The 21,403-nt window shown below is 39.3% G+C and overlaps 1 protein-coding gene and 1 pseudogene across 1 annotated transcript in view; one reads left to right on the top strand and one right to left on the bottom strand.

The window, feature by feature from the left end:
• Positions 1-8: 8 nt before the first annotated feature.
• On the top strand, positions 9-3,137 carry LOC129726652 (choline transporter-like protein 1; annotated as a pseudogene).
• Positions 3,138-3,283: 146 nt separating this feature from the next.
• LOC129726649 (SNF-related serine/threonine-protein kinase) overlaps positions 3,284-21,403 on the bottom strand; it is a 95,010-nt gene continuing 76,890 nt past the window's right edge. The window contains exons 3-11 of the mRNA XM_055683595.1: positions 10,973-11,306; positions 10,676-10,894; positions 10,436-10,611; positions 10,222-10,363; positions 9,943-10,152; positions 9,718-9,855; positions 8,531-8,645; positions 6,759-8,471; positions 3,284-6,498 (exon numbers count right to left, since the gene is read on the bottom strand). Of these exons, the coding sequence (XP_055539570.1) occupies positions 6,079-6,498; positions 6,759-8,471; positions 8,531-8,645; positions 9,718-9,855; positions 9,943-10,152; positions 10,222-10,363; positions 10,436-10,611; positions 10,676-10,894; positions 10,973-11,190 (3,351 nt within the window). The 5' untranslated portion in view covers positions 11,191-11,306 and the 3' untranslated portion in view covers positions 3,284-6,078. The remainder of the gene's footprint in view (positions 6,499-6,758; positions 8,472-8,530; positions 8,646-9,717; positions 9,856-9,942; positions 10,153-10,221; positions 10,364-10,435; positions 10,612-10,675; positions 10,895-10,972; positions 11,307-21,403) is intronic.

Here is a 21,403-nt window from a genome sequence, read left to right as displayed (position 1 = left end):
AACAATATTGATTCATAGCCATAGCTCCTAGGAGGAGTCGCCAAAAAGATTCTTCACGATCTAGTAGACCGTTTCTTTGATGCGAAAATTGATCATAATCAAACAATCGGCAAAAATGCCGGTTCGAGTTAGTGTTAGTGCAAACCACTCTAAGTAAATTGTGCTTATATTTATATAATCATTTCCAACAGTTTCAGGACTCCAGAAACAACTCCAACGTAAGTTCAAATGATGGCGAACCGAGTGTGCACAGAAAAGACAGGAAATGTACCGATGTCCCTGCTCTTGTTATTATGGCTTTTTACATGGCTGGTTTGGTATGTACATACTTATGTGAATAAAAAATAGCCTGGCACTGTTACATAACGGCAGCTGGTAGTTCATTTTAGTTCTCCTGTGTTTTCCCGACTCCGATCTGTTCCGTGTCATAAATGGGTACGATGATTGTGGAAATGTTTGCGGGCGGAGGAATACTGCCAATATCGACTATGCGTGCTCTGTGAGTCCTTTCTTCAAATAAAGATTTTTGCACTTAAACGCAGTCCTTTTTGCAGGGCCAAAACATGATCGGATATACATATTTGCTGCTAGAAAAAATTCCAAATTTCCCATTGACTATAAAGTCTTGCGTTGAAGAATGTCCATCGAGTGGTGACTAGTAAGAAACCCTGCAAACAACATTTTCAATTTGTTATTCGGTTATTTTTCCTCAGCAAACTATACTTCAACCGGTGCGTCCTTGTCCAGCAAGCGCGTTCCAACTCAGAACGGGTGTCACAAAACTTACTGGAGGAAGTATGGCAGGACGTTTACAGCTGCGGATTGGAGCTATTTTTATTGTGTTTGTTGTGCTTGTTTTTATCACTTCTAGTGCTAGTGTCGCTCTGGTGTGCGCCAGGAGTAATAACATCGTGGATGCTGTTGGTAATTGCGGTAGCATGCTTAGTGGCAACTGCTGCTCGTTGGACAGTTTGGCTAATGGATTCAGATACACACAACAAAACGATCTGCTTCATCAATGTGATACTAACCACCGTAATAAGCGCAGTCATCTTTTGCGGGGTTAATTTCGTGTGGAAAAAAATCCCACTTGTAACCGAACTATTAACAGAAAGTGGCAAGGCCATCCGGCGAACACTGTTTTTATTGTTTTGTCCAATGCTTGTAAGTTTGGTTTGAGTTCCAGATTCTGTAAAACTAACTTTTTTCCAATTTCAGTCTACAATTTCACTGATTATCACAGGAATTTGAGGACTATATTTTTTCCTAATTGTCGAAAGCTCCGGTAAACCGAAGATTGTTGGGGGCGATGTCGTATATGAGGAAACTACGTTGGTATATGTTACTCGGTGGTACAACCTGACTGCGCTGATTTGGTTTAGCTACTTTCTAATTGACTGTCAGCACATGGTCACCTCGGGCGCTATCGCCGCATGGTATTTCACCCGGAAGAAAGCTCGCCTAGGCAATGCGGAAGGAAGAAGTTTTTTGATACTACTTAGGTACCATCTAGGAAGTGTTGCGTTGGGTTCCCTGGTGCTAGTATTAACTCTACCCATTCGCATGGTCACAGCAGTGTTTCAGATGGTGATTTCATTGCTATTAGAAGTTTACAATGTTATGTAAGACTATTTTCGATTTCAGGTTTTAGATCTTACAAGTCACACACCCGAAGCTTGTTGCTCAATCTGCTGCATTGGGTGCAGGATTTTTACTCGTTGGTGCTCAGAGTTGATTCAAAGCAATGCGTATGTTGTAGTCGCTTGGCAGGGCTTGCCGTTTTTTAAGGCCAACAAAAAAGCAATGCATTTATTGAACCCATCAAAAATTTTGGCGGCTCATTTGGTGACAAAGGTTGTTTTGTTTCTAGTTAAATTATTCATAGTAGGATTGGGTGGATCGGTGTCAGTAGAAGTACTGCTGCAAAAAGATGATCTGTATCACCCTTATATTTTGACTGGAGTTTTGGTCACGACAGTAGGTCTGATTACGTACTGTTTTATCGCGGTTTACGAAGTAAGTTGATCGAATTATCTAGTTTATAGTGAGTCTAAAACACAACTTGATATTTATAGACGACAATTGCTACGATAGTTATCTGTTTCTGCAAAGATATTGAAGATAACAACGGTTTCGATCGGCCATACTATATGTCTCGAAATTTGAGAAAATTCCTCCCGATTGAAAGGTACTACAGAACGACACGACAGAATCGAGCCAGCATATTCTAGAACCGGAGCATGACACAAAAACAAAAAAATGGATGCATAAATTCGTAATATTCAGTGGAGGTACATAATCAGACTCACACTTATTTGATATTACGTTCTGGATTATAATTCATAATATTTTCACTTCATAGTTTCTAATTTTTAGATGTTTTAGTTTTTAGTTCCGCGAGATTGGGGGTCGTAATTTGTTAGTTTATAATTTTCAATACCTGGATTAAAGTTCAAAAGGTTTAGTCTGTATATTTTTAGTTTGTTGTTTTCAACTTCTTGTTTTGGTTTGTAATTTTGAGTTTTAGGTTAATTTTTTTTAAGGTTTTTTTTTTGAAATTTTTATTTTTCGTTTCAACTGTTTGATTCACTTTTCAATTCTGCACTTTGTTTTCACTTATATTTCATTTTTTCACATTCTGCTTTGTGCAACTTTTGTATTTGAATTTGTTTTTCATTTTTTGTTTCAAAGCTCCTATACCCACGTATTCAATCAAGCTTCGCTGTACAATTTTAATTTTTTAACTTTGTCATATCATTTTGACCTATTCCCATTCCCTTTCTTACGACAGTTGCAGAAGATGTCTAAATTTTAAATTATGGTAACTAATAAACAGTCCGGCGAAGAAGAGAAAACAAAAAAGAGCAGGAAAAGTAATAGAAAATAGAAAGAGAGAAAACGAATAAACTTGGTGTGAAAAAAAAATATACCTAACAAAGGTATCATTCTAAGCTATGGAGGCTTTCGAGATGGAACTTTCGGAACCACACTGACAAAATCAGTGCAATCATCGCACACGCTGTGACTGGTTTTCAACAGGTTAATAGTTTATCTTTCTCTTGAATAAGTGTTTTCATCGTTTTTGTTGTTTTTGTTGTAGTCACTGTGTTTCGCGGCTTGTTCATTGCAATTCAGTTATGCGGCGTTAATTTTTTTTCTTTTTTTCTTGTTTCATAAATGACAAATTTTGCTCTTGGCATAAGCCATTAGTACACTGAACAACAGTTTTGTGTTTATTTCTCCAAATGTTTGTGAGTATTAGCTACATGCTTCCATAAGTGTGTTTTATTTTTGCTGATATATTCGACAGCTTGTTCATTTTCATCTATTGCGTATGTTGTTGCCAAAAGTTAGCTTTGTTTCTGAGGGTATTTGCTATGTACTTGCAATTGTTTTTACGAGCGCATGTTAAATCGGTGTATTTTGCAGGTGTGAGATGAGTTTGTGGTAGCATTTACTTTACGAACGGGTTGAATGGTGGTTTCGTGTTCAAATTCTATTTTATGCAAAGGGTATTTTTTTCTAAACCGTTCCATCGCTGGATATAGACTATATTCACTACCCAATTAGAACATCTATTGTGTCGTGTAGCCTAGAAACTATGCATGCGTGTTATGTCCATGATCTCTGTTTGCTTGTTCTAGTAGACTTTGTATCTTTTAGTGGTGGTTGCGTAGGTGTAGATAGAATGAATAAATTTTCGTAACGGTAGAGTTCGAAGGAAGGAAGTAACTCGGATAGGAGATAGTGTGGTAGATAGTTTTGGAGTTTTTTTCGCCGGGGTTACACTTTTTTAGTTTGGAATCAAATGAAGTTTGTTTTTTTTTTTTGTTACTTTAAATCTAATGTGTAGGCGATAATTCGAACGAAAGGAACACTCGTTAGGATTTGTAACAGACTGCCTTAGAATAGGTTTAAAGAATATTTTATGCAAGAATGTTTCCTCTGGTTTGTTGTATAAATAGGATTGCGTTGTATGTATGTAGGATGGTTGATGTTTGACCCTTCGACATTATGACAGTCAAGAAATAGATGAACAATTTCACTAGCATGTTTTTGTTTGTGTCTAATTCACTTACATTGCAAATTCATATCAATGTGTAAATTCATCTTAAAAAGTAAAATGCGCGAAATATAAAGTTAAATATTAAACAAATGATTTATCTGCTTTTCCCTTTAAATATATAACTTCTCGACAAGTCCAGCTTGTTTCTCAGTAGTTCACCCCCTGTTACTTCATATAGTTATTACATAATATTTCCAATTACTGTTAGTTTATCAATACCTTAAGATTTTCTAATCTATGTTTAGTTATGCCACCCCTCGTACAAACACAGAGATTAATTCGAGTGCTTTGCTAATGTTTCTTTTTTGTTTTTTTTTTTATTTTGTTTCTTTTCTGTTTCATGCAATGAAATCTGCAACGTTCTGGTGCTGGGCTGTGGGCTGTCTAACGCTAGGAAAAATTAACGAAAAGGAACCAAACTAAGGATTTTTTGTATAGATCACCATTCATTTTATAAAGGTTCGTATGAATATTATATTATATTTCACTGCATGTATCGTTTCTGGCATTTCATCATCAAAGAGAAAAATTCGATTCAAAATACTGTAGAAAATTAGAGAAAGGTAAAAATTATTATACGTCCCCTTTTCAACAAAATCTATGGAGACGCTGTGTACTTGACCCGTAAATTGACGTCACGGAAACCGTTTTCTTTTTTTTTCGAATTATTTCAACAATACAGAATATTCTAAATTACAAAACATGCCATTTTTTGAGTTTTAAATTTTAGCACTTTTTGCGAGTTAGAACTGATAGGTTTGAATTGATTGTTTGAATTGATTGTTTGAATTGATGTTGATGCAGTTCAGGAAGTGTCGGTCGACAAGGCAGTATAAAAACACGAAGCTTCTTTTTCTAGCGAAAGACGTATGGGAAATGAGATGAAAGATGCGCTTGTTTTGCTAGCCAGTGAGAGGTAACCTATGTGCTAAAAGTATTACAGCTTCTGCACCCAGTCGTAGTAACTTGTATTTTCATCTGTTGTGCCCTATATAAGTTTGTCCTAGAACGTTTACGCCATTTAAGGTAGCTTAGTTTGCTCTCAAATACATAAGGATACGTACAAATAAGAGGGGGAAAACAGGGGCGGGAAGGAATATTGGCAACATTTTCTTTTCTCATATGTGTATTTTGTAATATCTAACTAAGATCTACTGCAAGATGAAAAGCAAACCGGACACCACCAAATCGAACATTGTTTATTTTCTTCTCGATCGCTATTTGCTTCATTTTGCATTATTTGTTTGGTTTACTTGCAATCGCTTGTGTTTAGAGTCCTGTGCACAGCACATACAAAGTAGGTAGAGTCTGAGACTTTCTTCCAGTATTCAAAACATCACTACGGTGCCCTCAACAGATCGGTTACATAAATTGTTGCTTAAAAGTAACTAGAGCGGACAGATTTGCTATTCGAAAAAAAAAGTATAAGAATATTAACCGATAATTATATGCATTCTATCAACACAAAAGGAGTAAAAATTGTCACGATTAATAGATTTGCTCTCTTCAAATTTACACAAGAAACCTAGAAGCTCATATAATTATTGCACAAAAAAATTCAATCAACACGTTAACCGTGTTCAATTCCCGTACATTTAGAGAATATATGGTTTATTATCGATGTTTATTAGTGCCGGGAGCGGGATGAAGCTAAAAAGGTGATGTTATGATTTATTTCTAGATGTACCTACATAGTTGAGTTAGCAGTCGAGATCTCTTTGGTGCACTTTAGCTGTATTCGGGATAACGACGGCCATATTACGAAAATCTAGCTTCACATGGAGCGAAATGTTTAAGTTTTAAATAATGGCTTCCGCCCTGGCGGATAATTTGAATGACAGTTGTGAACTACACACATAAGGAACATTGAGTCCAGATCTAAACTAGTACCAAAATAAGAACGCAACTACCTCGACAGTAAGCTGCTTCAAACTAATACATGTACTATATATTCGCTAAACAACGGCTGACTTAGTGCTATCACGCCACTTGCCATGCGCCGATATCTACCACTACGCGGTTTTGATTGGCACTGATGCAGGCGTTCCGGTGGAAGCGGCTGCCAGCCCACACGGGCTAGCTGGACCAGCGGCAGCGGCACCGGCCATCACCAGCTCAGCTGGCGATACAGTGCCATTGGTCATGGTACCACTGGCACCGCCGGACGGCAATGTGATAAAACTGTTTCCGTTGTGATTGATGTCACCATCACTGCCAAGCAGCCGAGAACCGGTCAAACAGTTTTTAATGAAACGATTCTTCTCGTTGAATACGGTCGAATGACGAGCATTCGAGTTGGCCGATCCACGGCCGCCAGCTCCGCTCGGGTTCACGTTCACCTTATCGCGCACAATCGAACCGCAGGACTGGGCCTTGTAGAGACGACCCCGCTGGAACAAGCCGGACAGCGGAACGTAGATTTTTTTGTGAACCTGTAAAATATAATACTAATAAGCGATGAATATTTATTTCAAATGTTTCCACAGATGACGCAAATTACATTTCATTGGCTTCACGAGTTTATTAATAACAACCGTCATGCAATCATAATGTCAAATCAAGTTTAGAGGTAATGGATCATTTGGAATGACAGATTTGGTGCAAATGAAATAATTGCATTTGCAATAAAAAGCAGCCGTAAGTGGCATCATTAAGTGTGGTACGATTTGTGCAGAAGAAGCGACACACTCACCTGAAAATACCTGCCAAGAATTTTGATCTTCTTCGTACTCTTACTGTTGCTTTCGGTTCCGTTGAGCGCTTTTGCCAGTTCGACCACGATCTCGATATCGTCGCTGGCAGCAGCAGCAGCTGTCATTCCATTTTTCGCATCCACCGGCAGTGCATCGACGCTGGGCGTGGAACTGTTCGATGACGGTTGTTGCTTTTTGAACGTGTGAAATATTCGCGCGCTGAAACCCTTTGGTTTCGTAGGGTTCGTGTTACTGCTACTATTACTGCCTCCGCCGGGGGTACTTGTGGTATTGCTATTGCTGGTCTGACTGCTCGCACAATCGATGCTGTTCACATCCAATGGAAGGTTATTGCTACAAATATGATCAAGCAAAGCTTCATTCATGTCGGTATTTTGACTGCATTTTTCACTAGCGTCACTTGGCACGGTCGATATGGCACCAACGGCTGCCGCAGCAGCCTGTACAGCAGCGGAATGCGATGTTTCCGATTCCTGTACCTCTGTTATTCGATTCAGCGACTGACTTTCGCGAAGACGAGTTTCTACGGGTCTCCTTCGCCCTCGATGTCGCCTGAAATCAACCTGTTGGGAGGATTTCTGCCTGTTTCCACCGTTGGTTCGCTTCTCTGAAGAAGGTTGATTGCTGTTACCGTTGCTGGTAGTTGTGCTGCTATCGGTGTTAGCGCCACTCATAATAACTCGAACTGTTGCCGTTCCGGACGGAGCAGCCGCATTTCCTGGATCCTGCGAATCACTGGAATCGTCGTGAGAATCACGCCGTTGCGTCAGTGGCTTCACCGCAGAATCGACAATCTTATGAGCTCTCTTTTTTCTGTTTTCGGAATCATCGTCCGAAGCATCCGAACTGCTGCACGATGCAGTTCGAGATTTGTTGAATTTGGTCCGCCGATGTGCATTGTTGCCAGTGCCACTGCCTTGATTTTGGTTTCGAACATTAAACTGGTTCCGAACTACCGGTCGCGGTGTAGTTGTTGTACTATCAGAACTGCCAACATCGGTACCCTCTTCGAAGATTTCGTTCAAACAATTTGTCGTGTTATTTAGAATAGTGTTAGCTCTAGTGGGCGAGGGCATCGTCTTGTACTTGGGTATATTAGAAGTGGTAACAATGTTTAGGCTTGGAATTGGAATAGTTATTGTTGAGCTATCCGTAAGAATTTTCGTGTTCACCAGCTCGACGTCTTTTATGCTGGCAACACACTTGTCGAACGAATTTGCTCTAAAATTTCCATCACCTATTTTAGCTAAGTTTGGTTTTAGGATGGAAGTCTTTTTGGTAAAATTCACACCGGTTCGTTTGATTTCCGGCGGCACCTTCCGTTGCAGTCCACCACCAGCGATTCCTAGTCTATCTTTGGTACAACTGTTTTCACTTGTTATCAACGTAACGTTGCCAATACCAACGATTCCCCCCAGCAGTGCGGTAGAATTTTCCTTCGCCTCTAACTGCTGCTGCTGCTGCTGCTGTTGGTGTTCGTATTTTTCTATGGCTTCTGTTTGCTTTTCAGCCTCCAGCTTCAACCGCTCCGATTCGGCTATTCGATCCTGAACGGTAATGTTAATGCGACCCTCCGATCGCGATCCTCGACGGTTCAACGGCGCAGATAACTCCTCGTGGCCAGCACCAGTAACATCATCCTCGTCGTCTTCCTCCTCCTGCACAATACTGCATTTGCGGTTGCGACCGATCTATTTAAAGAAAAACGCCGAAATAAGTCTATTCTATAGCTTTATGGAAATAGTTTCACCTGTCCCGTTTCGGCGCAAGGCGTCCGCGGCACACTGAGATGCATGCCCAGCTTCGATGGCAGAAAATTGTCCTCCTTCGTGTTGTCTTTCGAATCCTTCTTGAAAGTTTGCAGTCTGCAATTAGGGTGTGTGTGGATTCGAGGATTTTGTTATAAAAGCACAGAGTATTCGTTTCATCTAACTTTATTGAACTAGTAATTGAACATGCATAGTTTTGTTTGCTACTTTCTAGGTGTTAGTAAAGAAATCTAAAAAGTGTTAGTAAAGAAAACTAAAACCAATGTGCTTAACTACTAAAATCCCAAACATTTGATGCAAGTAGTGAAATTCATCAGACCCGCAATACTGTTATGTCCCTGTAACAAAAAAATAATATTTTTTTGCTTCAAGTGCAATCGAATGATTATGATAAATGGATTGCTTGAAACATGAGATGAAGACACATTTTCGAATGAATGATATTTTGTTCTATATTATGAATGTTTTACTAAACACATTCCGGGGCTTTGAAGTTATAAGGGAATAATTCTTTTGATTGTTGACTATTTTTTTGCTAACCAGTTTACTTTCTCCAATAAATTTATCCATGCCAGTTTTAAATTTTTGCTGTCAAACATTGAAATGAAAAATGGCAACATGTCAGAATGTTATTTCTTGCCATAATTTTGACAAGAACTGCGCAAAAACAGTTCCGATGATCAGCAACTAGAAACGTTTTATGTATGGTCCACCATCAAGAATTGCCCTTGCTTTATGCTTTAAAATATTAAAATAATTTAAGTCTGCATAATTATTTTCCTCATTATTCAAAGATACCTTTAAAAGTGAAGCTTTAAAACAAAATGCAGAAAGCGCATGTAGCCTCTCCTGAACAAATACCGCAAGCCCCTACACCAGGTTTGCTATTCAACCCGTACACGCCACATGAAAAAAAGTTTTTCAATCTAGATAACAATAGCTGACTGAAAAGAATTCACACGTGTACCGTGTCCTCCCCGGTTTTTTTTTTCTAAAGCCCTGTGCGTTTTTTTTTCACTCCTGTCCAGACAAACCAAAAAAGAAGCACCTCCTCCCGCCGAATGTTTTTATCAAAAGTAGGCATGCCTTTTTATGTGCAAGCGCGTCAGTTTCATCGACCAACAGGCAACAGATGAGCGAGCAAGCTTACTAGTGGCGTGGTGCTTACCTTGTTGAATTGGATACCGGCAGTGTGAGCTCCGGTTTCCGTTTTTGCGCCTCTTCCTGCCGGTGGGCGCGTAATTTTCGCTCTGCCAACAGAAAATAGGTCGCCGTTATATGATTATATTCATTACGATCTAGAGCCCTGCATCGGTAAAAAGGAAGCGCAAATAGAAAAGAAAAACACCATCAGTAAATTGGCTTTCCACCATTATGCACTGAAATAACTTACTCTAAAATTTCCTCTTTGGTAGCGATTTTGCCGTTGATCATTTTTTGAATAATCAACGAATGGTCCTCCTCGCTGACTTGTTCTCGGCTCACCAGAGGCAGGTACTCGGGCGTTTCCTCAGTGCTACCTTCCATCAGCCAGGTATCCTGTGCAATCTTTTGCAAGGTGGCGCGCTTTTCCGGTTCCCGTACGAGCATAGCACCGATAAGCCTGCATAAAATAGTTTTTTTTTTATTTCATTTGAATTGCATATTTTTATCCGTCTTTTTTGCTACTTACCTCCTACAGCCAGCGGACACGTGTTCCGGCATGGTGTATTTGCAGTCCATGATCATCGTAAGCGTTTCTGAGTCATTTGCTTCCTGGAAAGGTGGATGGCCGCACACGAGCATAAACAGAATCACCCCCAAGGACCATACATCTGTCAGAGTAACAACAGTATCAGGTTATAAATTTGTTTCTGCAGTTGAAAAAATTCTAAAGCAAAACTCACCAACCGCCGGAGCATCATAGGAATCTCCTAGCAAGATCTCCGGTGCTGAATACGCTAAGCTTCCACAGGATGTCTCAAGTTTCTGCCCGGGGCAGAACTTATTACTAAAGCCAAAATCGGTCAATTTCACTACACCTAGTTTTTCGAAAAATACTACATTTTCCGGCTTTAAATCCCTGTTTGATGATGATAGAATACACGTTAAACTATGCTACTTTTGAGGGCTTTTCAAATAGTTACCTGTGCACTACATGCAACTCGTGGCAGTAGGAAATAGCCCGCACAATCTGCCGAAAGTATTCCTTGGCGACGTTTTCCGACAGCCCTTTGTCGTGGCGCATGATGTAATCGTAGAGATCGCCGCCATCGCCAAGCTCAAGAATAAGATACAGCTTGGTCTGCGTGTCAATGACTTCGTACAATCGTACCACGTTGGGATGTTGAACCAATTTCATGCAACTGCGAGGGTGAGAAATTAAAACGTAACTCAATATGGTCCGGAAGTGAGAGACACCCATCCAACCGGAGCATACGTACCGTACTTCCTGGAACAGATGTGCCCGCGAAATGTCATCCAGCTTGGTCTTCTCAATCACCTTCACGGCTACTTTTTCGCCGGTAAAAACATGGCGGGCAAGCTTCACAACGGCAAAATGTCCAGAGCCGAGCGTTTCCTCGAGGTCGTATAGGCCAGCTATCTTCCCGTCATAAACACCGGCTCTGCTTGCGGCTGATAAGGCAAACGCACGTTGCATCCTGCTGTGTTGTGTCTCGTGTCCTGGTGGGATGGGAATGCAATCGACGCTGATTATTCGCTCTCTACCTCAGGATATGGGCTGACCTCAGTCACAGGCGCACGAAGGGATACAATCTGTGCAGAAACAAGACGAAAATATGGAACATTAATTACATTGTAATGAAACCGGCAGCATCTGATGCAGCTGTGCTGATCAAATAATAATAGGTAATCTGAAAATGCAATAGTGAACTGTTGCAGAATTCTAGCAAAGCTAGGCAAATTATTATGCAAATTTGAAACTTTGTAGCTAAATTGTTGTCGAGTACCATTCGTAGCCAACCATACGCCAAACAAAAAATAATCACACTTCAGCGACGGTACGTATTGCTGTTAAAACAAAAAAATCGAACAGCATAAATCTCGTGTCGAAAGTCACTTGCATAAAAACGTGATTAATTGCATTTCCAATGCATCGTTTATACTTCCCTCCCCTCGCCATTCGCCGAATGAATTGAAGGAGCGGAAAAACGTGTTTCTTTCCCATTTCCCATTCAGGATTGATTGCGACATTTGTATCCTTCCGTTGCAGCAGCAGCGCGGGCTGATTATTATTTGTGTGGCATGAACGTTTCTATGCTGCTTTTTAGAGTAGTTCAAATCTTAACGTTTGAATTTTGGGCCCGCTTAGGCGTCGTACACAAATTACGTAACGCTAAAAATCTAGATGTTAGACCACCTCCCCCCTATGTAACGATAGGTAACGTTCGACATGACCCCCCCCCTTAATTTACGTAACGCTGATCAGCCTGACCCCCCTCCGAAATTTTCAATTTCGAGCAAAAATCACAGTTACGTAACTGTCTCTACTACCCCCCCTCCCCCCTACGTAACAATAAGTAACGCAGACTCAACCCCCCTCCCTCTCCTTCATGCGTTACGTAATTTGTGTACGACGCCTTATTTGTTTTGAACTCATTTCACACCAGCTTCTGATTTTGATCAAAAGCATAAAAGTGTTTAATAATTATTAAAAAAAGAGTATAAAATTTTCGCTTCTCTAGCGAAGATAGTGCTACACAAATCTCTTAAATGTTTTCAAACGAGCTGAAATGTGGTAAGTAATGGACGGTTTAAGTAAGTAATGGAAGGTGGTCCAGTAATGGACGGTTTAAGCACGTGTTTTTTTTTAAAAACGAGAATATCAATATCCATATCGCAAATTACAAACCCATTTCCCTTTGGTGTGATAGAAAATATCATGTACTGTCATGTTCAATTACAGTTTGTATATGTTTTTAACAAATTATGTTTGAAAAATGAATAATTGTAAACCAATCTTATGTTCCAGTTATAGAGGCAATGTTCCTATAATAGTGGAAACTGTGCCAGTAATAGTGGTAGTTGATTTTTTCATAGACTGCAGCAAATGAATCACGATTTAGTTGTTTTTATGCTGGTAGCATTTCAAACCTCTTCCTCCAACGTGGGCAATCGTCTAGCATGAGGTGTGATAATTACACAGTGCAACAAAAATTGACTTTTTTCTGCCTTGGCTTCTATATATAATTGTTTTGTGTATTTTTATGCAAAACTAAATTTCCCCGAGTTTGAACATATTTCAACTTAAGAGGCAACAATGGCGCCATTTTGAATTTTTGAGAAACCGGTATTTTTTGTGGTTTTTTCGACGCCATTTTGTTTTGAAGCCAAATACCAAAATTCTAAGAGTTCGTCCACATATTAGCATCTTTTTACCCATCTTTTGAAAAAAAAAACAGATCTGCAATCCAACATAAACTGAGCTCAAAACGGTGATTCTACGAAACCGGGTTTGGCATAGTTTTAGTATATTTCACAAAGCAAAATAATATCGATTATTTCTGAGCATTAATGGTAATTCGCTAATATCCTAAAGTGATAGTCAAATTATATCTTGTTTTGAGTAAAAAAGTCTCAGAAATCGAATGGTAGGTGTCTGATCTACGTAAAATGTCAAAAGATGGGTAAAAGAATGCTAATATGTGGACAAACTCTTAGAATTTTGATATTTGGTCTTAAAACAAAATGGCGTCGAAAAAACCACAAAAGTTTCCAATTCCTCAAAAATTCAAATTGGTGCCATTGTTGCCCCTTAAGTTGAAATATGTTCAAACTAAGGGAAATTTATTTTCGCATCAAACTTCTCCAAAAAACATACAAAGGAGCCAAGGCAAAAAAATTGTTGCACTGTGTTATTCGTATTGAGTTTAATGGTTAAAAAGTTGTGAGATAAAAAAACTACTTCTTTTGCTCCAGATGATGCTTCGTAATGCTAGAAAGATCTTTTCCGGTAGTTTTACCCAACTCTACACATTTGATCTTTGTGTCTGCTTAATTTGTTCTTCAAATCAAGGGACACTTTATGAGCGCTTGTATGAATCAAAAATTCGAATGTTATAATAAAAATATAAAAGAAAAACATGTGTGGTCCCCGTGGTTCTGTGGTTAGCGATGTCGGTCGGCTAGCTCTCCCACACGGTTGTGATATCGGGTTCGATTCCCGATCAGGTCGAGGAACTTTTCGAGTTGGAAATTTTCTCGACTCAGCACTGGGGCACGGTGTATCGTTGTACTTATCCTACAACATGCAAAATGTGCCGAAAACGATATCGATAACGAATTCTCTCAACTAATCTAGTTGATCGAGACCGCATTAGTCCCCAGGCTAGCGTGCGATGTTGTTGTTGTTGTTTGTTTTAAAAGAAAAACAAACAGGTCATGTAACGATTGTTTAAATAGTCCAAATCAGGGAAAATCAGCAGTAAATAATCACTGTACTGTATCACATTAGCGCTTGGAAAGCTTTAAAGCTTGAAGAAGCTGAAGTTTGTCTTTCTGCATCTCATCAACTTCCAGCTGTCCTCTGAACTCTTTCCTCTGTTACATTTCCTTGCGTTTCGGCCCACGTAGCTCCACTTCCTGCTTTTTTATTTCCTCTCGCTTTGCTGCTTTTCTCGATTTTGTCACTTCTCTTCATCTTCCTTCTCATGTCAAGCTTGCTCGATCTTCTCCATAGAAGCTTTTTCCTTCTCTTGCTCCAATGGAATTTTATTTAGCCGTTCTTCTGATGTCAGAATTGGGGCAAATTTCCGAGTGTAGTTTATGTCGTTTTCGTTTTCGCGGTGTACTACACTCAAATGACACTCAACTGACACTTTTGACACCGAAAATGTTTTATTTGATTTTTCGTGTTACCCTTTTTCTGTCTCTCCCTACACTTTTTCTGTCTCTGATGACACCCGAAAAAGCAGAGTGTGCTGTAGGAAGTTACCAACACATTCACACGTATGTGTCAAAACTGGTTTGTTTTGGTTTTCGTTCCACGTGGTAAAGTGTCAGGTAAATTTTTTCTCAGCACATTTGCGAGATCGACATATGAAATGGAAACGAGACAAAATGACGAATGCGATCATGACCAAAATAAAACGAATTGACAGCTATCCTATTATTACGCATACCAATGCAGTGACACTGAAAATGTTTTATTTGAAGCTGCAAAGTATAGCACGGAAAAAGTGTAGTACACCGCGAAAACGAAAACAACATTAGATGCGATTCTTGAAAGGGTGTGGTCTACCGCAAGCTTCGAGTAATTGCTTTACTTTGAACAGAAGAGTCTGTTTAGTAAGCGAAAATCCCTTGCGCTCCAAATCATGCAACCAGGCAATGATTTCCCGTAAGGTGCAAGGTGAAATAGAAACTTACCTATAATATCAAAATGTAAGAATAACGGTAACTGGACTGTATTGTGTGAACCAGAGCCAGATTTACACACAAAAGTAGTTCGCACACCACAGTTTGTTTATATCTGCTGAGTTAAAACCTAACCTCAAATATTAGCTGGAGCATTACCACTATTACTGGAACAGGGGTACTAAAATTGTTCCTATAGTAGAGTTTCAGTTTATTCAGTATTTTGATGATTATTTGTGATTTTTTCGATTGATTATGGTAGGAAAAATAGTTAAGAACAGTTCTACAACGACTGTAGCCACAGAAATCGTGTTTACATTGATATATCAAGCTACTAAGTTTCATTGTTGCGTTCTACTATTACTGGTACACCCACTATTACTGGCTCATCTACCCTTATCAGTGGATAGTTGAAAAACATTTTTTTTTCTGACCTGTATTTTCATAAGTTAAAAATGAATTCAGTGTTTTTGATAGAACATGATAAGCATAGTTCAAGGTACGTTCAAGGTCTACGCTGTTTCGAAAATTGAATTTCAGATTTTTTTAAATTTTTTAAGTAGAACGTCGAATGAAAGTTTCAAAATTCAGAATGATTTTTTTCTAATTTTTTGCTAGTTTAACGTTTGCATTAAAAACTGAACTTTTTTAGGATTGTGATACCAGCTGGGAGGGTAGTTCTATAGAGGTCTAAACCCAAATTTCCCCTTAAATCTATTGCTGGACCATTGTGCAATTGACCGACGCCATATCCGGCCAAAACACCGCATCTTCGCCCTGTTGATGAACGACGCAACTTTCGGCTGGAGCTTCGTGCAATAAAATTTCCCGTACACGGCCACTCCGGAGCAAAAGAAGAGCGGCTTTAACATCCCCTTTTCGCTGATTGTCAGCCACAGCAGCACCTTCTTGGGGAACTTGGTGTGTGAAATGAATTCCACCTCGGAGCTAACTTCCTTCGTGAAGAAGTAAAATACGAAGTGCCCTGCTAGGCAACGCCATCCAGGGTGAGACAGGTCTCGTCGTCCATCAACACCGCCACGTCGATTCGCCGTAAAAATCGGCTTGACCATCTTGTTCAACCGCTGCCGCTGCATAATTACCTGCAGCTCCGGGACAAGTGGGTGGGACTGCCGCCATGTATGTCCAATGTCCATGTTCGCCGGGTGCTTTTTCACTGTTTGGCCGGTTGCACCGACCTCCTAGCCAGGCACCCGCAGCGATGTAGCTTCTTGTCGCTCAGGGTCGTCGGCCGTCCGGAACCGGGTTTTCTTTTGATGGTTTGATTGTTGTCCAAAAGTGCCAAGATCTTGTAGATGCCGGAACAGGCGTTCCTGGCGTTCACAAAGTGCCGACGATGTCCGTTGGAGCTGTCAATTTGTTTCTGCTGACGCATGGGTGACTATGATTGATGCTGCATGGAGAGTTCAGTCAGTGCGTGAGAAATTTTGGAAATTTTTGTCCACATTTTCCAATACAAACGTTATCCACATAAGATTTTAAAATGGGGTCGATTCTCTTGTTACAATTTAAAAGCAATTTGGTTTTATTCGTTTTAGGGTAACCTCATCAAACCCTTAATCAATCTATCATGTTTTATCAGGGTTTTTTTTAAAGTATTCATGATTTGTATTGATCATTAGTTCTTGAGAGCAATAGAAGAACACTTGAAGATTCTTCCATATAACTCCATTATCAGTAAGTGCAATTTACTTTATATGCGGTTTCAAAACACACATGATCTTCCGTTCAAAATATAACTATGAAACTTCTTCAAAGCTATCAAAGTTTTATGGTACTCATCATCAAGAATCATTCATATTGAAAATGGGCGCATAAAACTCTTTCAAAACTGTTTTATGTTATAGAAAAGAAAACAGTCTTGAAAAAGGTATTAAAAATTAACAAATATCCCTCGCAATGACGCCGATAAGTGGTAAAAAAGGAGTCGGAAATTCAATAAAAACCAAAGATAACATCTAACCTCTGATATTTTGAATCCCCTTTATACGCTTGTACGGGTTTAACTAAGAGTAATGAAGGAAGAATGGAATGAATGGTCAGCCAAAAATCATTGTTTTTGTAATTTTCATTTTTAACTTCGACATTTTATGGTTTCCAAATACTGTTTAAGGGCAACTCGGATAAAGTTTGTTTGTCCTGAAAAATTCAAACAAGCTTTATTCAAACGTAGAAATCGCAAATCTTGTGAGGCTTGTTGCTAGTTTCAAAGATGTCTTGCGAAGGATCAATATAAAACCGTCGACGACGGCAAACCCGGAGTCGCCATCTTTAAATGGTAAAAATGGCATCTGTGATTGATTTTCAGTCTCAGGCCATCATCCCAGTTTCGGAAACGCTCACGCTGGGACGTGTTCGGTCATTATGGGCTGTTGCCTAGTGAGTAGTAGTGGCCATCTTGAATTTAAAAAAGGTATCAATAAAAGATCAATAATCAAATAAAAAATGCCACAACTGATTTGTTTTTCTATGGAAAGCCTGTTTCAAAGATAAGAACATTAAATAAAAAAACAAAATCTCGGTTTTCTGCAAAATATTTTGAGAATCATGAATCAATTTAGCAAATAAATATTTCAAAGGTAGGATAAGGAACGGCTTAAGCAGTAGCGCCTATTATAATCAGTCGGAGAAAACAGGCCTTAAACTCCTGCATTTTGATCAATATCGACAGTTTCAATGATGGAAACGAAAACTTTGATTGTCTAGCTGTCTCACGAATATAAGGAATACCGTTATCACAAAGAAATCTGTGAATAATCATCGTTCGAAACAAATCGACCTACAGTGATAGGCATAAATAAAAGCCCACCTCGAGTACTTAGAAACATTTCTCGATTTCTGGACTTTTATATAAAAATCTGCAGCCGTTATTCCACACGATTGTTTGTTATTTATCACTTTTTCAGATAATTAACGAGTTTTGTCATTTTTGTTGGATTTTGTTTACTCCATTACATGACTTCTTGAATGTGTGCAAAAATGCATTGACAAAAATAAAAGCCCACTCCCAAAAATTATATGGAAATCATTGGAAATCTTTGAGTAACTCGTCGTTTTCACATGTTATGACAGCTAGGGCTGTGCGATATTATTTACAATCACTCAGTGGTTCAGTTGACGCGATATAAACAAAGTGTTGTTCACATTGGCACATAAAAGTCGATTTTTGTTGTTTGCGCAAAGAGTTTTCATCAAAATTAAAATGGGTGGGAAAAAAATCAGCATGCAAGTCCAAAATCTAGTAGATCACGATCATTTCGCAGCGGAAGATTGCAGAGAAATTTGGAATAAGCCGGGAAGCAGTCTGTAAAATTGTGCAGAAGCATAATACTTACGGTTCGCTTGCTGATAGATCCCGAAGAGGCCGTCGTCGGAAGACCGATAGCTGGACGGATCAACGAATCATCCGGGAAGTGAAGAAATCTCCAAAAATATCGGTCGAAGTGATTCAGGGAAACCTCTCGTTGGCGGTTTCGACTAGAACCGAACGCCGTTGACTAGCTGAGCATGGAAGAAAGAGCAAATTCACAAAAAAAAATAACGTTCCGCAATCCTACATCATTCTTTCGCCACAATCTTTCATGCCGCCTCTTGTTGAAAAGCTCAAATTTCGATTCATCAGTCCAAAGTACTTTTTTCCAAAAGTCTTTGGTTTTGTTCACATGTTTCCGGGCAAATTCCAACCGTTTCAATTCATTTTTCTTGCTAATGAATAGACGTTTTTTTGTGAATCTGCTCTTGAGTCCATGCTCAACTAATCTGCGGCGTATGGTTTTAGCCGAAACCGCCAACGAGAGGTTTTCCTGAATCACTTTGACCGATATTTTTGGAGATTTCTTCACTTCCCGGATGATTCGTTGATCCGTCCAGTCTTCCGACGACGGCCTCTTCGGGATCTGTGAGCAAGCGAACCGTAAGTATTATGCTTCTGCACAATTTTACAGACTTCTCCCCGGCTTATTCCAAATTTCTCTGCAATCTTCCGCTGCGAAATGATCGTGTTCTACTAGATTTTGGACTTGCATGCTGATTTTTTCCCACCCATTTTAATTTTGATGAAAACTCTGTGCAAACAACAAAAATCGACTTTTATGTGCCAATGTGAACAACACTTTGTTTATATCGCGTCTACTGAACCACTGAGTAATTGTAAATAATATCGCACAACCCTAGCTGTCATAACATGTGAAAACGACGAGTTACTCGAAGATTTCCAATGATTTCCATATAATTTTTTGGGATTGGGCTTTTATTTTTGTCAATGCATTTTTGCACACATTCAAGAAGTCATGTAATGGAGTAAACAAAATCCAACAAAAATGACAAAACTCGTTAATTATCTGAAAAAGTGATAAATAATAAACAATCGTGTGGAATGACGGCTGCAGATTTTTATATAAAAGTCCAGAAATCGAGAAATGTTACTGAATACTCAAGGTGGGCTTTTATTTATGCCTATCACTGTATATTGCAGCCATTCAGGAGCCACTTCAAGTGCTGAAAAAAGGCCTGCAAAACAGATGGAAACTGCTTAAAACAGGTTCGGGATGATTGGAATAGTGTCCCTCGATTGGTAACTTTAATTGATTATTGTTAAAGTTTGTTAACTTAGTTTTACAATCTGAAAACAAGTTCTGACAGAGAAAACGATAAAGAACAGATTGATATACTACTGTTTGAATTTCACCCAACACATTTCGAGTATTTCGTCTGAATACACAGGCGGTTCCTGAAGCAGCTTAGAATATGTTCCCTACCCTATATCCATTTTACAACAAACAAAAAATTATCCAAAATAAAACTATATTTAATATAGTTTGGGCGTCCGTCGTATACAAGTTACGTAATGCTCAAAATCTAGATTCCAGACCTGGTGCGGATCTGGCTAGGGAGGTTATGCAACGTTTAATATGAACCCCCTCCCCAAAATTACGTTATTTTGAAATGTATATCACAGTCATGTAACTGTCTCAACTAAACTGTCTCGAAAATCTTCCAAGGGAGAAGTACATGAAATTAGGAAATGACCTAAAATGCATAAAACGTCGAGATCTGGTGTTATCTCGAAAAAAATTATGACCATGGTCGTTTTGTGGACAACCAAAAGCTAACCCTCTAGTGCCCTAGCCCGCCTTTAGACGAGCTTCAGTACAATCGCTATAAATATTTAAGAAATAGCTAAAAACATTTATAAAGATTTAGAGTGACTTGTCGAGTTGATTGCTCCATTATTTCGTTAAAAGTTGCTCTGTGTTATTAGCTTTGAAATAACGTTAGCAAACAATACCTACTTGAAATCAAAATTTACAACCATCAAACAGTTTGGGCTTGTGAAGTACATTACGGAAATGCACCTGTTTTCAAAAGGACTTATGAGGGGAGTGCTGGGCCAAAAGCTGAGCATTGCAATTCGCAATACATCTACACCAACCTCAGGTGAACGCGAAGGCAATTGAACTTTTTAACGTTTGTAAAGAGTTTTTATTGCATAGGAAAATTACTAAGCTCAGCAAAAGTACAGTTCAAAGCAATGTAGAATGGTAGAGGTACTAGTGCATAATATTTCAGAATGTGATTCATTTCAATCAAACTAGGTCAGCCATAAGCCATTCCAGTTACATCAGTGTAAATGGTTCCCAAAAATAAGTATCCAGAGGTAAGCATACCATTGGAATATGTGAAATAAATGGTAATATCGGGAATTGAACACACGTATGTTTGCAGTCACACCGTTCAGCACCAACCTGATGCCGCCTATCACAAAACTGCAGCACCCATCAGCACCGTCTAAATAGGTTCACGACAATTGCGATCGGGTGGTGGTTAACTGGGCATGCAAAATACAATGCTGATGGTAACAAATTGTCTCGAGCTTCCTCGGGAGTGTGTGTCATGTCTCATGTGTTGTGCTCCAGGCGCGAGAAAGCAACGTGAGTTAGTAGGCAAGCTTCAACTAAGTGACAATGTTTTGTCAGCAAAAAGTGAATGGGCGTTTTGTGTCAAGTGGGTTACGTTTGTCTATCTATGCATATACACGAGTAGGTGCTAGCTTGAACCTACGCCGTACGAATGTATTACTGTGATTATGCCACTCTTTACCGGTTCGTCATATATGGACGAACCGACGGTTTTGTAGTTGGATTTGTGTTTTTTAAAAATCCACTGAGCCAAACATTCTGAGAGTGACATTCGAAGCTTGTTGAATTCTTCACTCACAATAATTGCCTTCATCTTTATTAAGATTGAGTTAAATTTGTTTCCCCCACAAAGTCCAGTAAACTTCTACTGGGGGATAAAACAGAAGGATTAAACAATTACCGAGCTGGGAACATCGGTTCAACTGGTGGTGGACTATTTTCCTGGAATCTAAAATTGGACTTCCTAGCCTTGCAGCTTTGTGGGAGCCGTAAATTTCTTTAATTGAATATAAGCATCAATCGCTGTCAACAGCAGCACCGGCAAGCAGCAGATGATGC

The sequence above is a fragment of the Wyeomyia smithii genome, chromosome 3 (assembly GCF_029784165.1).
Source record: "Wyeomyia smithii strain HCP4-BCI-WySm-NY-G18 chromosome 3, ASM2978416v1, whole genome shotgun sequence".
Lineage (NCBI taxonomy): Eukaryota > Metazoa > Arthropoda > Insecta > Diptera > Culicidae > Wyeomyia > Wyeomyia smithii.
Note: the sequence above shows the minus strand (reverse complement) of the source record. Positions and strands in the feature narration are given on the sequence as shown.